A 17,776-nucleotide genomic window follows, 5' to 3' on the forward strand; every position below is an offset into this window, starting at 1 on the left:
CCCACCTGCTGGGCCACTTCTGCCCAGCTCCGAGCCGGCCATTCGACCTGCCTCTACCACATTTCTTTGGGGTGGGAGCTTCAGCAGCACCCATTTCTTCCCCAGTTTTCATTAACTGAGGCCAAAGGGAAGTTGCTTCAAACCTTTTCCCCCTGCCTGTGACTCCTGCCCTCAGCTCAGCAGTGCGCTGGACAAAACCTGGGTGGCCTCATTCTCCTCCAGAAAGTTTGCCCCGGCCGCCCCAAGAGCTGGGTGAGGGGCCTCCCTCTGACCCCCTCCTTCTCCACCAAACTGGGTGGCAACTGCCTGATCACTTGCCTGCCACTCCCAACGGCAGGCGGCGGGGCCAGGCACCCCACCAGTGCTCAGAAAGGGCATGTTGACAGAATCAGGGAATGAATGAAGGATGGATGCCTGCCCTCCTGGCCAGGGTGAGTGGGCATGGGCTCTTCTACCCTCTGGCTTGTGAGCAGGCTCCTCCTTGGCGAGGAGGGCCCCCTGAGCTTCAGATGGTGGGGAGCTCACCCACAGGGACCTCCAGTCCTGCCAGCCCTCCCTCCTCCTTCGGTGGCCACAGGGTGCCCAGGTGGGGTAGAGGAGGCAAAGCTAGAACCTCTCCTTGCCCCATTTCTCATGCCTGGGTCAGGCCGCTGGGGCCCCAGATAGAGCCCCCTGTGTGGGAAGAGAGCTGGGGTTGGCGTGCCCGGGCCACAGGCACAGGTGGTGACTTTCAGAGCAAGATGGAGGCCAAGGAGACATGGTAGGGAGGGGGGGACGAGAGAGGCAGGAGGATGGGGCAGGAAAGCACCAGGAGAAGCAGACGGTGAGACGTGCCCACATCTTGCCAGTCCCTTGGCTGTGCCAAGGGCGTGGCTGATGCAAACAAGCGAAGGGGACCTGGGGGAGGGGAAGCCTGAGACCAGGGGGTTAAAAACACCGGCCGGGAAGTACCCAGTGAACACCACTGATTGCCCGTGAGGCACGAGGAGGGGCTCCCACTCCTCGGGATCCTGTGGGAGAGGACTGGGTCCCCGTCCCCAGGAGTCCTCCTCTGCAGTGGTCTCAAGTGCTCCCCTCCCCAGGGTGGGGGTGGTGAGTAAGGAGGGAGGAGGAGGAACAATTTGCCAAAGAGCAGAACCACTGACAGCCTGCATGTTACGTGTCTCAGGTTTTCCACGTGTCACACAAGACATGGCAGTGTCAGCCCCTTTGAGGAGTTCTGTTCCCTTTGAGCATCTTTTTCCATTCTGATCACCTCTGAGCATTTCCAGGACTTTTAGCCAGCTTTTAAAATGGAACTTTTCTCTTTCTGTCCTTGGCTGGTTTGAGAGGGAAGCTGAGCAGGGCAGCCAGCCTGAAGCCCCCAGTTAGAGCGGGCAGGCAGAGTGGTCTTGGGTTCAAAGCCAGCCCCTGCCCTGCCAGTTCTCCGTAGCAGAGTGACGGGGCCTCTTGGATTCTCAGTTTCTCCGAGTGTAGAAGGGGGTGGTACTGGCACTTTCCCCTGGGGGTTGTTGAGAGGACTGAGCAGCATATGCTGTGCTCCACATTAAATTCCCGATTTCATCCAGACATGAGAAATCTAATACAGATTTTTGGGAGGGGTGATTTTTGCCATATAAATAAAAGTAATTACTGTCCATTAAACAAACCAAAAGGTAAAATCATTATTTCCCCCCTTTCAGACCAAAGCCTCCGTTTTTAAACTTTAGTTAACAGGATTTTCTGCTCACAATAATCATACAGACTTGCTGTGAACGATTTGACCATGATGAAAATCTGTTAAGTAGGAATGGAAAGATCCCGTAGCCCAAAATAACTGTTAGCAACTTGATGGATATGGCTTCAGAATGTTATCGTTCTTAGATGTGATTTTTTTTCCCCAAAATATTTACATTTCTTTTCTGGAACTTGCTTTTCCCCCACGGTATGTGGGGAAATAAGCACTCCTTGTTCTTTTAATGGCTGTTGTTTTCTATTGCAGTGTGATACTTTATATAATCAATCCCTTCCTGATGGACATCTGGGTTGTTTCCAAAATTTTACCACTTACAGTAATTACTGCTTTCCTTTTGGAATGAAATTTAGCAAAGTGGTCAATGGTTTTTCAGCGTTTATATGTAGTAATTAATATTCCAGGGATTTATACTACAGAAACAATCCTAGATAAAGAAAAAACACTTCTTGGCAATATTTCTCAGCATATTCTGAGCATAAATGTCACCTTGTGGCTTTGATAATAAAAATCTTATAGCCTTAAAGGAAAAAAAAAGAAAACTCTTTATACACAAAGATGCTCATCATCAGATTATTTATAATAGTGAAAAATGTAGACAATCTAATTGTTCACCAGTAGTAAAATGATTACGCAAACTAGGTAAATCCATCTGATATTTTTATGAAATCGTTAAAAATATCTATGTACATTGTTAACATACAAAAACGCATGTTAGTAATAGAAAAGTCAGAACGCTAATATATTCACAGTGCAATTACCTAACAAAGTAAACAAAACTATGTGTAGAAAAAAAGATTTGGAGGACTATAAATTGGTGAAAACTGTTTGGAGGGCAATCTTGCAGAAGTTACCAAAATAGTGAATGCTCATAGCCATTGACTGGGCATTTCTGTGTCTAGAAATTTGCCCCAGAGAGACAGTAGGATAAGTGCTAAAAATACATCTAGAATGATGTTCACTGTAGCTCTATTTGTGAAAGAAATAAAAAAAAAAGAAGTTGAAACAATCTAAATATCTATCAATAGGACATTAAATACATAAATGAGGACACATTTCTATCCGGGAATACAATTCAGCAGTTAAAGAGCATAAGGTCAATCTCTATGCAGCAACATAGGAAGATTCCGTAATGTGCTGCTTGGTAAAAAAGAAGAGTTCATGGATTGGTGCATGTAGAGTGATCCCATCAAAGTTAAAATTGGCGTATGTATAGTTCTGTAATTAGGGAGGACATTCTGCTAGTGGTCCTTATTTTCAGAGGGTGGGATTGTAGAGACTTTCACTTTTTCTGGGCTGTTTGAATAGTTTCATAATGATCATGTATGAGCAGAACAAAATCAATACCAGTAATCTCCTTCCTTAAACAAGGAGCGTACATGAAGGAAAAGTCCGAAAATGTCAATAGTGACTCTCTGGGAAAAGAGAATTGTTTCTTCCTCTTTACTCTTACCTATTTTCCAAATTTTCTTTATGAGCACATATTGTTTTATCACTAAAACCAAAGGATTTTATTTTTAACTCATTTATATCTTGTCTTCTTTTGCAAAGAGACTTAAGGCAGTTTAAAATAAACTTTATATTTTAAAAAATTTAACCAAAGTGTGATCACATTGCTTAGCATTCATGATCCAGAGAGACTATGATTTTGATGACTCAATAAATCCTATGCAATAGGGAGGCCAGCCCAAATTGTATTCTGACTGGAGCAGGCGTTGGGCGGATGGATATTTGCTTAACCCAGCCCCATCAGGTATGAAGGTGGGCCAAAAGGAGACAAGATTGTGAAAGGGGTGACTTAATGAACTGTATGAGCCATGGCACATGAAGTAAAAGCTGACGTGCTCCCCACCCCCCAGCATGGGGAGCTTTTTCAAAACAGGTGCAGCTGGGCCCTCCACCCCATGAGATTCTGATTCAGCCTGCTGGGTGAGGGCATTTGTGCCCAGCATAAGAATTCTAGAAAAGCTCACCCAAAGTGATCGATTCTCATGCACTCCCCAAGGAGGAACTGCTTCAGATGACCTGGCTAAAAATCCTCAAAATGTCCCAAAGTAGACAAATGGGAAAAAGGCATCTAAAAGGTCATGAATGGCTCAAAAAAGGCTGATTCTGCCTACCGTGTATGACTTACTGCAAAGTGAAAATGTCCGATATACTTTTAGGCAAATTGGTGTTGAGGTACAGGGTTAGCTCCCCCACCCCGGGAGGCTCTGACTGCAGATTCCTTTCCTCGGCCTCCAGGCATCCGGGTCCTGCTCTGCTGACACTCAGCACATTTCTATGAGGCAATACAATTCTACAAGGGGGCCTGGGGAAATTACTTTTCCTCTCAGTTTTTTCACGGTTTAAGTGAGGGCAATCATACTACCCACTCCTTCCGGCTGTCAAGAAGATTAAGTCAGATAACAGGGCAAGCACTCGGCCCAGGGCTTGGCACATAGTAGGTGCTCAATAAACAGGTGCCATCTCCTTATCATCATGATCATCATTGTCGTTCTTACTGTGGGAAGGGCCCACTGACGATGCTTGGGTCTGAGCAGAATTCTCTGGCAGGGATGAGGGCCTGAAGGGACCCTGAGTGCAAGGAGGCCCAGAGCTACAGGCTGGCAGGAAACACCAGGGCCAGGAACCACCCGGCCTGTGCAGGCACCCGGGCCCACCGTGGTGGCTGAAGGGCCACCAGGCCGGCTCAGCAGGTGGTTCTGCCCACGGAAGGCCGTGGCCATGAGGGAGGGCTGCCATCATACCTTTTCGCTACACTTTCTGATGGTGGTTGTGAGCTCACTGACTACCATATCCACACACTTGATACTGGGCTCTTTGAGCTTCTGCACCTGCTTTTTCACTGTGGCTTCAAAAGCGAGATCAGGTGTGAAGAGGCCCGTCCTGCACCCAGGGAGGAGGAGGAGCAGCCGTGGGCAGGGAGGAGAGGGGTAAAAGCCAAGCAGGGCCAGGGGCCAAGGGTCAGGGAGGATGGCATGGGGTATGGGGGAACAGAGAGACACCGACACAGAGAAAGAGAGAGAGAACAGAAGACAGTGTGAGCGTGGGACCAGGCCTTCCCTACCGCCACCCATGGTTGGCACCTCCCAGGTCTGCCAAGCACTCCGTAGAGCTCTGTGAGTATGGCCAGAGGGACTGAGCTCCCTGTAATGTACAAGGTCCCTTACTGAGTAACGGCTGGGATCCCCTACTCTTCCACTACACTGGGCTCGCCCTCTCTCTTTTCCAATGCCATCTTTGTCCACAGCTCTGGGACCTCCTAAGGGGCTGACCCAGGCCAGGACAAGACCAGGACGCCACCTACCCTGTTCAATTCTAGGTTCAAAGTGCTCCCTTCATTTGCTTCATCCTGATTCCAAAGCCCAGCATCATTCCCTACCTCCACCAGGGATGCTTCCTCCAGCTGCCCAGGCTGTGCATGGCACAACTCCAGGGGGCTCCATTCATGTACACTACAATGCAGATGTTGCCTCCTGGAGTTGCAGCCTGACCTCCACTCTCCAGCTCCCTGCTCTACTCCTGCTCCTACCTTTCTCTTCAAGGGGCATCCCTTGCCTCTGCTCCAAAAGGGGTCTGGAGGAACGCAGCTCAGAAAGAGAGAAAGAGACAGAAAGAGAGAGAGTAGAGGTGGTGACAGTGGAGAGCCAGGGCAGGAGTGGGAAAGGTGAAGGGAGGTTGTGGGCTCTGGCTTCGAGTAACAGCTCCACTTCCTCACTATATGACCTTGGGTAAGTCACTTGATCTCCTTGGCCTTAGTTTTCTTGCTGTGAAATGGGCGCCATCCTCCCTGCCCTGCCCTCTTTGTGTGGTTCTGTGAGGCTCAGATGACATGGCAGATGAAAGCGGGCCCTGTCCCTGGAAGGCTAGATGTGGATGGAAGGGAAGGGAAAGGTCCTGAGTGAGGGTTCTGGGTGAGGGTGGGGTGAGGATGGAAGTGATGAAGGGCAGTGGGGAGTCAAGTTACCTGGTAGGCCTGGGTCCTTTGCACCCCTCTAGCAGCCCAGGCCCCCCAGGCAGCCTGCAAGAAGGCCCTGCACCTCACCTGTCTCCAGGGCCAAGGTCTTCCTTCCCAAGGTCCCTCCCTGGAGGTCCCGAAGATGATCCCACCTCTGAGGGCAGGGAGGGGCCTCAGGGGACCCACAAGCCCTGTTCTCCTTGAGCTGGGGGAGCTCTTGGTGGGCTCTCAGGGTAAACAGCCAGCCATCACACCTGTTTTCCCAATGTCTATTCCCTTGGTCTCCGGGACCTGGGGATGGGGGGTGGGTGAGGCCCCCCTCAGAGGGTGTCCCTCCCCTCATCTGTGGCGGGCTGCCTCCCCCACCCCACTGGGGCCTGTACATGCTACCAAGGAGGCAGTGGGCAGTGGGGGTTGTGGGGAAGGGGTGCCTGGCAGCAGTGCAGGGCGGGGGCATAGGCGGGGGGGTGGGGCTGGCCCGGGTTACCTTCTTGGTGCACTGTCTAACGGTGCTGATTAGCTCCGAGATAACCATGTCCACACACTTGAGACACGGTTCTCGGATCTTCTTCACCTGCTTTTTCACAATGGTCTCAAAGGCCATGTCTGGGGTGAACAGCCCCGTTCTGAACGCCCGGGGCGGGAGAAGGGCACAGTGTCACAGGCCGGCTCCGGCAGGGAGTGCTAGGCCAGGGCCCCTACCCAAGCCCCTGAGCTCTGCCCACAGGTCCTCCCCCTACCCCTCTCGGGCCTCAGCATCCCTATCTGTAAAATGGGCAGAAGGGATTCTAACGAGGAGCTTTCGATCTATGCTCTTTGGGGCAAGACAAAGTCTGTTTGTATCTGTTTTATATGTTGTGCTTCTGCTCAAGATTCTGTTCATACAAAGGGTTCTACAGCCAGAAATGGTTTGAAAGTTGCCAGACTGGGTTCTCCCAAACAGCCTTTCCAGGAAGAGAGCATTTTATTTTAGGTCTAGGAGAGAGATATTTTTCCGTTTCTTGGCCAATGCAGTTATTAGAATGCAAATTCCAAACCAAACACTGTAATGGAACCTGCATGAAAGCAGTGACCTTTTGGTTTTGTTCACTGTCTGGCACATAGTAGGTGCTTTAAATTTGTTGTTGTTGAATTGATTTGTTGAATAAACGAAGTGCAAATCTGAGTTCCTAAAGAAGGACTAAGCTTTTAAGGAACAAAGTCTATTCCCCAACCCCCCTTCCTTCTCCTTGGGGTTGGCTGGAAGGAAGGAGGTGGGGTAGAATGGGGTCATTGGGACTAACAGGTATATGGGAGGGTTGAGCAGCCCCACTCCTGGTGACATCACAAAGGGTTGCCTAGATGCTCCGCCCCAGGCCCCACCAGTGGTTTGGGCAGCTTTACTCTCCCACCTAAGTGAGACAGGTGGATCTGTCTCACCCTGGGAATGGGCAGGGAGCCCAGCCCCAGAGGATGCCTCCCCTGCCACCTGTGCCCTGGGCTCTAGGCCCTGCTTCCAGGGACAGCAAAGGAGGGCAGCAGGCTGCAGGGAGCAGGACAGCCCAGGCCTCCCATTTGCCACCCCCAACTGGGGCCTGTCAAGCTGGGAACCAAAAAGTCAGGGTCAAGGGATTGAGACCAGGGCTCTCGGGTCCTGTCTGAGGGATGCCCACTTCATCACTCCCTGTGCCTCTGCGCCAGACCCCCCTGCCCTCCAGGGTTCACACCGCCTCCCCGGTCCCAGTACATGCCTAATGCCATGGATATTCTTGATAGCATAGCTGATCTCTCTTCGGAGTTCCTTCTCATCAAACTCCATCTGTGCAGAAGAGCAGGGAGATGGCTGGTTAAGGCCTATCTCTGCTGCCTGGGAAGTCAAGTCAGGGTTGCCCCCCTCCCTCCCCAGGGCTGGGCACCAGGACCTCTAAAGGGGTCAGCAAAGGGACGTGTGTGTGTGTGTGTGTGTGTGTGTGTGTGTGTGTGTATGTGTGTGCGTGTATGTGAGACAGAGACAGAGAAACTTGAAAAGGGAGATGGTTCTTGAGCCCTCCTGCCCCTGGGGCTGCTGGGAGGCAGGAGCCTGACCTACCTTGACCAGCTCGAAGGGGAAGCGCTCATGGAAGATACGGTTGATGCGGGCCCCCCCTGACAGTTCATAGGTGTCAATTTGGTCTCCTGAGCCCTCAATGCGCTTCTCAAAGTCCACGGCAAACTGCTGGACCATCCTGGGGGGAGAGTGATGTGGCCTGAGGGGGCAGCAGCAGCCCAGTGGAGAGGCACCTATGCAGAGGGTGGTGCTGGGGATGGGGGGATGGAGAGCTTGGGCTCGGGAGTCGGGGGTTGGGGAGGGCCTCACTGCAGCAGTGCCTTGGTCTTGCGTGCTGGGTCATCTGGGCGGAAGTTCTTGTACTCTTCCACCTCCTTCTCAATGGACAGCAGCTGGCTCTGCAGCTTGTTCCGCAGCCCTGGCAGCGTGTCCCGGATATGGTTCGTCAGTTGCTGGGGGTAGGGGCAAGGAAGGGGTTAAGGCCAGGGTCACAAACCCAGATGTCCGTGGAGCCAGGCTGGGAATGGGACGTCAGCGGGGCATGTGGATATGGTGAGGAGGGGAGCTGCACGGCTGCCCTGCCCACCGAAAGGCAAGCTGCCTGAAGGCAGGACCTGGCACACAGCAGGTGCTCAACAGAGTATACTGAATTAATGAGTGACCAACCTAATTTTCAATGGAAGACAGAAATCTGGATTTTTAGGTGAAATAAACTGACTTTTACTTAGTTATTTTTAGATACACTGTGAGTGCCACACCAAATGTGTCTGGGGCAGGGATGGCTGGAGGGTTGCCCCCTTGTACCTCTGGGTTTAAGGCCTCCCTTAAGGTAAATTTCAAGTTTTCGTGCTCACTCTGGCTTGGTCCTCACACACAGAATCTCCCTGAATCTTCACAATGACCCGATGAGACAGGTACCATTATTATCACCATTTTATAGATGCAGAAATAGATGCTCGGAGAGCTGGAGAGACTGTCTCAGAGAGTGACACCCAGGTCTGTGGCCTCCAGAGTCCGCACTTCTGCACCCATGCCACACTGCGCTCCCCCCTACCTCCCTCCCCCTAACACACACACACACACGCACACGTGCCTGCGCGCCTCTATTCTGGAGACCCCATTCCAGGTGGAGAAACATCCTAGGAAGGCCCCTGTCTCTGGATCAGCCTCTCCCCATTTCAGAATAGACCAAGGTCTTCAGTCGAGGAAACTCCAAACCTGGCCTCCAAACCCAAGCCCTTATCAACACCACCCTTCACAGACGGTTTTGGTATGCTCCAAGTCCTGGGGAATTCCAGGGCTCCCATCCCAGGCCACAGACAGGGAAAGGTCAGCAAAGCTCTGCTGCTGCCTCGCTGTGTATCCATGTGCAAGTTGCTTTGCTTCTCTGGGTCTCAATTTGTTCATCTGCATGATGGGGACATGAATCTCTGCTGGCCGCTCTCACAGAACACACTCACGTTATTCTGTTTCCATGCTGGTTTCCCCAGGCCCACTCCACCTGGCCTGGGCTCCTACCTGGTTGAGGACCTTCTGCAGGTAGGGTGTGCCCATGCGGTCGGCCAAGTGGCGGTAGGAAGGGTGGGAGAGGAAGAATTTGCGCTCAGCAGCCAAGGCGGCCGTGATGTCCTTCTTGCCATCAATGTCTTTCTGGCTCCGGTTCACCACGCCAATGTAGCCTGTGCGTGGGATCGAGGTCAGTGGCAACCAGCCTTGCCAAGGGGGTGGAGGGAGGGGGGATGAGAGGGACAGTGGAGTGGGTCTCGTAGGGGGCATGCCTACCTCTGCGCAGAGGAAGCAGCTTATTCTCCAGCACATCCCGGGCGTCTGTGCCCTCGTCCATCAGGTCCAGCTTCGTGATGACCCCGATGGTGCGCTGCCCTGGGGGGAGGCAGGAAGAGAGTCCTTGGTGTCTACACTAGCCCTCACACAAGACTCCACACTCCCACCCAGATCCCACTCTCAGGCATCGCCAATCTCTCTCTGGCCTATTTGCTCACCCACTCCTTGCTTGAAGCTCTTCCCCTCTCATTCATTCTCCACAGAGTAGCCTATTCTGCTTCGGCCCTCGCTCCCCCTTTACCCTGAGAAGTGGCTCCGGGGGCCCTGAGCATGGGCTGTCGCGTGGAAACCTACCCTGGGGGTCCACCTCCTTGGCGACCTTGAGGGCATCCGAGTTGGCCAGGTCGGAGTTGGCGGGTGACACGGCCAGGATGAGGCAGTTCTCCTTGGTGACGAACTGCATAAGCATGTCCCGGATCTGGAACTCGATGTCAGGAGGCTGGTCCCCCACCGGGACCTTGGTCATTCCGGGCAGGTCCACCAGGGTCAGGTTCAGAACTGGACAGGGCGGTGAGAGGGCGGGCTCAAGGCGAGGGGCGTGGCCGCGGGTGGGCGGAGTTAGTGAGCAGGGCTGGGCTTAAATCGGGCTGCGAGCTTGGTCTTAGGTGGGCAGTGCTAGGGCAGCAGCTTGACTGAAACGCCGGCCGTTGGAGGCGTGGCCACAGATGGGCGGAGCTACCGCAGGGTGGCGCTTTGGTAGGAAGGCGCAAGCAGGGGTCCCTGTGGGGGCGCAGTCGGCAGGAGGCGCGGGGCTCCTGTCCTAGGCGCCAGCAAAGGGGCGTGGCCAAATGGTCCCAAGGGGCGGGGCTAAGCGAGAGTCCAGAGAGGCCAGGGGCAGGGCCAGGTCTCACCGTGCGGTGAGTAGACGCGGAGGTTGATGGGCACCGGCGAGATGCCCTTGTTGGTGCCAGTGACCCGGTCTGTCTCAGCCTCGATCTCCAGACGCACCTCCTCAAAGTCGGTGAATTTCTTCCCCTTGCAGTGCAGGAACTCGGCATATTCTGCCCCAGAAACGGGTAGAGAAAGGGGAGTGGGCATCGTAGCCCGGGAACCCACGTGGGTCCCATTCCCACCGGAAGACACACACACACACACACCCCAAACACTGCCTTCCCCTCCCTTCTCCACAACAACGCACGACTCCGTTATGCATTTTCATCCCCCTGTCCAGGTGGGTATTGAGACCCAATGAGGGGATGTCCCTGCTCCAAGTCACATCAGCCACTAGGCTGGACCTCCCTGAGAAGGCTGGGGCAGGGGGACTGGGAGGCCAGGCGGAGCTGCTAGTGGGCGAGAGCACGTACCTGTGGTAGCATTAACCAGCTGCAGGACCAGGGGGCGGCGTGTAACAATGCCAGATCCTCGGGGCAGGAAGTCTCTGCAATGCAGTTGGAGGTCAGATGGAGGTCAAGGTCTGAGAGGGCTCCCTCTGTCCCAGAGGCACCTGTCCTGCCACTGGGAGCTCCAAATCTCCCCCAAAATGCTGTCCCCACTCTGCATCTTAGCCCAAGGGCTTCAGGACACTTGGGGAAGGCGGCAGCTGAGAAGGGTGGAAAAGACCTCCTCCAACTCTCCTGGGCCACAGAATTTAAGCACCTGAGCTGCCAAGAGACAAGACCAACAACTCCCCAGACCACTCTCAGATATGCTGTGTTTGATCTGCACCAACTCAGCCACTGCTTTTCAGCAGGAGAAACTGAGGCATGAAGTTCCCCATAGGCCTAAGTGCCAAGTGGCTATAGAGTGGTTTCCAGGAAAACAGAGCTACATCTCCCTTCCCTTCCTCTGTGGAAAAGGGTGGCATGGCATCTCACTTCCCCTTCCCCGGGGCCCCATCTGGCTGGGGCTGAGGATGTGTGGGGGTGGGGAGGAGGAGGCAAGGAAAATAACATGTTCTTATGTGCCTACTGTGTGTCAGGCACTTTGTGGGCACTATCTCATGGACTGTATACAATACCCCTGTGAGGTAGGTGCTGTTTTTATCCCCATTTTACAGATGAAGAGACTGAAGCTCAGAGACATTCAGGTTTCACAGCCAGTAACTGGCAGCATGGCCCCTGGATCCAGGTCTGTTTGACTCTGAAGTGAAAGCTCTCTGCGTTTCAGCCACTTGCCTTCTGGGGACTCAGCCGCCATTGAGGGACTGGACTGAGGGAACTCAAAGGCACCCACTGCCCCAAATCCTCAGAGTTTATACCTCAAACATCTGCTTATGCCCGTGTCAGCCTTGGTCCTTTTGGCTGACTCTTGTGGACTTGGGTTCTCTCTGTCCTGTCAGCTCTTTTCATCTCCCACCCACCCATGGCCCCACCCAGGCTAGCACAAGCATGAGGGTGGAGGCCTCTCCAGGGATCAGGCTGATGGAATCAGAAGTCATGGGATCCCCAAGACCCAGGAAAGGGGGGAATAGAATGGAGCCCAAGGGACCCCCAAGATCTGGCCAACTGCCTTGTTCATGGAGAGGCACACAGGGGCCCCGGGAGAGGAATAGATGCACTCAGGCTCACACAGCAGCCCTGGCAGAGCAGGAGCCAGAACCCAGGTCTCCTGCCCCCAGCCTCAAAAAGCTTCCTGTGCCCCAAGGTCAGGGGCAGAGGGCTCAGGACTCCTATGTTCCAGGTCTCCTTTGGGGGCCCTGGGGAGGGCCTCTTCCATCCTCTGTCATCCTGCCCTGACTCTGGGGAGAGCATAGGCTGCTGGGGAAGAATCATGGGAAGTCCAGGCTGGAGCTGAGGGAGCCACTGTAAACGGGAGGAGGAGAAGGATAAATCCTACATTTATTAATATCTTTCTAGGTGCCAGGTAAGTGCAATTCATTCTTGCAAGACTGTGAGATCCAGGAGGGTGGGGGCTGCATCCTTCTGTCCACCACTGTATCTCAGTGCTTGGTGCAAGGCTTAGGACACAGGGGTGCTCAACGAGTTTTGATTACATCCACAAGTCCTCAAAACTGCTCTGATATGGAAATCATGATCCCTATTTTACAGATGAAGAAACTGAGGCTCAAAGAGGTAAAGTGACTTGCCCAAGGTTATCCAGCTAGGAACAGCAGAGCTGGAATCATTGAAACCTGAGTGTCTGCTGAACACCAGAACTTGAGGAAATTCCCTTTCAAACTGTGCCACCCCCTAAATCCAAGGAGCCAGACTTGGCTTTTTATGTAATTTGGTTGCATTCAATCTAGGACATATTTGGGAGCAGCTGCTCTGTGCCAGGCCCTGTGCTGGGCCCTGGAGATGGGAGATGAGTCAGACACTTCCCCACCCCAAGGAGCTCACTGTGTGGTGGGAGAGACAGACAAGTAAACACTAATGCAATGCAGTGTGACATGTGCTAGAAAGAAGATGTACCAGGCTGCGCAGAGAAGGTGATTCACTGGGGGGGAATGGTGACGGACTTCCTGCGTCTCTGTCTCCCATCCTTTAATCACTGACTTCTTGAGGAGGTGACCCCAAGTTTTAGGGGTCCCCCAGGGCTGTGGTGATAGGACATCTGGTCTCACAGAGGCTGGGGTTGGAACCTGGGGTCCACCTCTCTTCCCCACCAGCTCCTCACTCAGCAATTCCATGGCAACAGCAGTTGCCATGGGAACTGCAGGAGGGGCTGGGAAGGATGAGACTCCCCACAGAGAACCCCCCCCACATGGAGACATGGACCCTTCCTGGATCTCCTCCCTGAGAGGCCTCCCCCTGCACAGTTGGGCCTACCCGGCCAGAGCAGGCTGAGGGGCTGGTGTCTCTGAGGAGCCACGTAGGGGGTGCCGAGGGTGCTGGCAGCCCAGGGTCTAGCTGGGGAGAATGGTGGGCGGTCAGACGCCTGGGCTACTCTGCCCCAAGTCGCTGCCTCCAGGGTCTATCAGCTTATGGGAAATAGAGATTAGAGGGCAGGGTGATGCCTGGGGAAAGAGTCTCTCCTCAGACGGAGAGCTCCCGGGCCAGGGTGGGCAAAATGGTGCCCAGGTAAGAAGAGGTCCCATCTCTGCCATGGCCCAGGTTCTCAAAGTGTGTGCCTCACACACAGCCTGCATCAGAAATCCCTGGGCAGCTTGTTAAAATGCACATTCCTCAGACATGCTGGGTTGACAATAGGTAGAATCTGGATTTTAAACACAATCCCCAGGTGATTTTCATGTTCCCTTTCCAGTCTCAGGATCACTGTCTCGGCAGTTAGGAGCCAATGCCTGGCACAGGTCCTGGGTTCGAATCTCACTCTGCCCCTCTGGGCCCAGTGCCCTTGGGCAAGTTGCTTCACCCTCCGGGCCTCAGAGTCCCCTGTGGCTGCAGGAGGATTTAGGGAGCCTTTTCATGCAGAGAGCTGAGCCCATGTCAGGTACACAGTAGGTGCTCACTAGCTCAAGGAGGTTGCTGAAGAGTGACTCCTGTTCTCGGCCTCCTCCCTAGGAGGATTCCTGCATTTCGGCATGAGAATCCTAAACCCTGCAGAACTCCTCAACCTCACCTCCTCTGGGTATGGAATCTTGGAATTCTGACCATGACATGTTAGGTGGAAATGATGTAAATCAAGTGGGAGAAGCTCTCAGAGGCCGTCTCATTCCATTATCATCCAGAGGATGGGAATGGGACAGAGGCCCAGAGAGGGGCAGGGAGCTGTGAAGCCACACGGAGGTGGGAAAAGTGGCCGAGATGGAACCAGGGCCCCCACAAGGCATGCTTCTCAGCTCCACACCTGGACAACAGTGAAGAGGACCAGCTGGCACCCATGTATAGCCTGTGAGCTCCTCTCTCACTGCCAGATCCCCACACCCGGCACAGGGGCTGGCTCCCCAGTGCTTTCCCTTCACCTGGACACATGATCACCCGGCACCCTGTTAAACTGCACCCCCCCTTCCCCTGGGCACCTCCCCAGCTGGGATTTGGGGCCTGATCTGGCCTCCAGCCAGGCCGCCTCCTGCACCTCCCACCCCTGCTCCTGGTTAGGCTGAGGGAGGACAGAACAGCTGCCAAGAGGGAAGTGTGCTGAGCCCACCAGCCTCAGTTAGTTGTGTGCTGTGCCCCAGCGTGGGAGGGCTGGTTAGTATGCCAGCTCTCACCACTCATTTTGGCAGATGGTGGTTTCCCAGGGAGGCCTTGCCTTGCCATCTGCAGAAGCGCCTTCAAACCTAAAGCATGGAGAGGATGAAATAAACACTTCCCAGGACCTCAAAATGCCATACATCCCCTGTCTGAATTGTCACTGTCACCCCTAGTAGGGTCTGGAGAAACTGTGCCAAAGGGCTGAAGTGACCCCTTACCCCTACTCTAGGACCTGAGATCTGGGGTCAGAGCTTAGAGATGCTGATTCCCAGGCCCAGCTGAATGCAGAGGATGCCAGAAAGCAGCATGCTTGGTCTGGCATGTGCCCAGTGGTGGTCATTCTTCTAAGTCCCCTGTTTCCTGAGCTCTGATGTCAGACAGACCTGCTGTGGTGTGGCATTTCAGAGCTGCCACTTAGGCGCTGTATGGCTGTGGACAAATGACCATACCCCTCTGAGCCTCAGTTTCCACATCAGTGAAATCGGTTGCTGTGAGGCTCATTTGAATTAGCGCATGAACAAATGGACGCTATGATGATTATAATAATGATAACTTGCACATGCTTAGAACACACTGGACTCTCTCAACCATGTCACCAGAAGACACAGCAGGAAGGCAGCAGGAAGGCGGTCTCCTGGAAGCTGGCTGGCAGAATGAGGGGTGAACCAGGACATTTCTGGCTAAATCTTCCTTCTGGAGCAGAAGGCAAGGGCTCTGGGTGGAACTCTGAGGTGCCCTCTGAAGGGGGGAGCTGGGGCAAGGCAAGGGAGAGGAGGGGCCAAGAAATACAACTGGGAGGAGGTGAGGCTGCTCCCAGGCAACAAATCCCTCTCTGTTCCTGCTGCCTCAGGAGGCCTGGGCGTGCCCATGTCACACAGCTTATGAATTTCAACTGAGGTTTGAACATCTCAGGGCTGTCTTGACTTTCCCTGATGTTCTGATGGTCCTGAGAGCAGGGACTGGGCCCATTCTCTTTCCCACCATGTCCCTGGCACCCAGCACCCAGCACGGAGCCTGGCACATAGCAAGTGGTCAGAGAACCTTTGTTGACTGAATGAATGATTTGGAGAGGCACTCTTTCAGTTTTCCCACCATCACCTTCATTGTACAGATGTGGAAACCGAGGCATAAAAAGGGGAAGAGTTTTGTCCAAGGTCACCGTGCAAGTTGGTGACAGAATAGGACTAGTGCCCAGGGCTCTGGACTCCCAGTCCAGTGCTCTCTCCACAACGACTGCTTTCCCTATTAAAGAAAACCTACTCTCGTTCCTCCCTCCCTATCCTTCCATTCTTCTAAACTCTCTTCTTTCCCTTCTTCCCACCTTCCTTTCCTTCTTCCTTCCTTCTCTCCTTTTTTCAAGGTTGATTTTTGTATTTTTGAAATTGTAAATAGATTTCTCTTTTGACCTCTAATTTAAAACATCATACATTCTGTATCTGAAAAAAATTTTTTAATACATAGAAATATTTTAAAAAGAAAAATCAACCATGATCCTAACACCTGGGGATAACTATTGTAAACATTTTAATATTGATAATAATAAAAATGATTAACACTGATGGATTGTGGATTGTTTGCCAGGGACTCTGCCAGGGACTTTAAGATCAGGATCATCACAAGACTTCTTTTTGGGGTGAAGGAAATGTTCTAAAATTAGAATATGATAATGTTTGCACAACTCTGCAAATTTACTAAAAAATCAATAATTGCACACTTAAAATGGGTGAGTTTTATGTTATGGAAATTATGCCTCAATAAAGCCATTATGAAATATCCGTATCATCTCAATGGATCCTCACAACAGCTGTTAGGTCAATATGCTCGGTTTCCTTGTCTTACAGAAGAGAAACTGAGGCTCAAAGAGGCAAAGTCCCAAGCCCCTCGTTGTGTACACACGTACTGGCCTCCTAGCCACACTTTGGTAGCTGTTCTAGTCTCCAACAGCACATCATGGATATTTTACAAGTCATTCCATTTGGAGCTACATCTGGATCCTTATTTTTTTATTACCAGAGACTTGATGCTAAGGAATCCCACCAGCTAACTTATTTCCCTGCCCTGGGTCTCAGTTTCCCCATCAGCGAATGGGCCACACAGTCCAGAAGCTCCCTTCCGGGGCTGTTGAGGGGATCCCCTGAGATCCTGGCCGTGGAAGGGCCTGGCCCAGCTCTAACAGAGGGTGCCCAATGGTGGTGCCCAGTCCTTCACCGCCTGCCCTGACATGCTCTGTGTGTGCTTGAGCATTACGTTCCCTCGAATTCAGAGCTCAGGTAGGAGATGGGCAAGCATTTACCTGTTGAATCCTGGCTGGTGGCTTACTTTCCCTGTGCTAAGATCAGACGCATCTGAGCCAGAGTGAAAAAGGAATAATGTGATCATAAATAGATGAGATGTTAAGAGTAGCCGTGGTCAGAGCTGCTGTCTGCCAGGAGCTCTCAGCCCAAGGGAACCAGCCTCTTTTTTTCCTCTGCAGCACCTCATCCTGGGAGAAATCTGAACGCTTGCCCACACACCAAGGTCAGGTCATTGGGGAGAGGGTGGTCAGGGAAGCCATCCCAGAGGAGGTGTTGGCTTTTGTGAGACTTGGAGGATGAGCAAGTGAAGGAAGAAACAAGGGCTGGGTGAAGAGCCTTCCAGAAGGAGGAACGGCATACACAGCAGCACCCCAGGAGAGTGCGAGAGAGGGCACGGCCCATTTTTTCCATGAACTGGAAGATATTCAGCATGGCTAGAGGGTGGGCCTGGGGGGATCAGCTGGAGGGGAAGTAGGGGTGGGTCACATGGGACATGAGACTGTTCTCAGAGGCCTGACACGGGAGCTGGGGTTCTGATTTGAGGGCAGGGGAGCAGGGAGGGCTTCAAGCCGAAAGGTCAGATTGGGAGGCTCTAGAAGGTTCCCTGCTGTCAGCAGAGAGTGGATTAGGGGGGTAAGAGAGGAGGCTGCCCCAGTTGCTAAGACAAAGGTGGTGGCAGCTGAGGTGGAGAAGGGTGGCTGACTGGGGGTAGAATCCGCAGGGCCTGGGGTCTGAATGCATGGCGAGGATGGGGGACGGGGGTGGAAGTCGATTCCAGAGACTCTGGCCAGGGCACTGGGAAGATGCCATTTAGGAGACTGTCTTGAACACCTTCCAAGCCCAATATTCCACTTTTTCATGTGGCCTATAGCAATTCCAAGCTGCCAG

General features: G+C 53.0%; 1 protein-coding gene across 1 annotated transcript in view; it reads right to left on the bottom strand.

The window, feature by feature from the left end:
* Window positions 1-17,776, bottom strand: part of DNM1 (dynamin 1) — a 46,430-nt gene that overhangs the window by 22,246 nt on the left and 6,408 nt on the right. The window contains 9 exon segments of the mRNA XM_037851020.1: window positions 6,181-6,319; window positions 7,424-7,491; window positions 7,762-7,897; window positions 8,029-8,171; window positions 9,238-9,398; window positions 9,502-9,600; window positions 9,856-10,059; window positions 10,413-10,562; window positions 10,866-10,939. Of these exon segments, the coding sequence (XP_037706948.1) occupies window positions 6,181-6,319; window positions 7,424-7,491; window positions 7,762-7,897; window positions 8,029-8,171; window positions 9,238-9,398; window positions 9,502-9,600; window positions 9,856-10,059; window positions 10,413-10,562; window positions 10,866-10,939 (1,174 nt within the window).

Source organism: Choloepus didactylus, chromosome 10, assembly GCF_015220235.1.
Source record: "Choloepus didactylus isolate mChoDid1 chromosome 10, mChoDid1.pri, whole genome shotgun sequence".
NCBI lineage: Eukaryota > Metazoa > Chordata > Mammalia > Pilosa > Megalonychidae > Choloepus > Choloepus didactylus.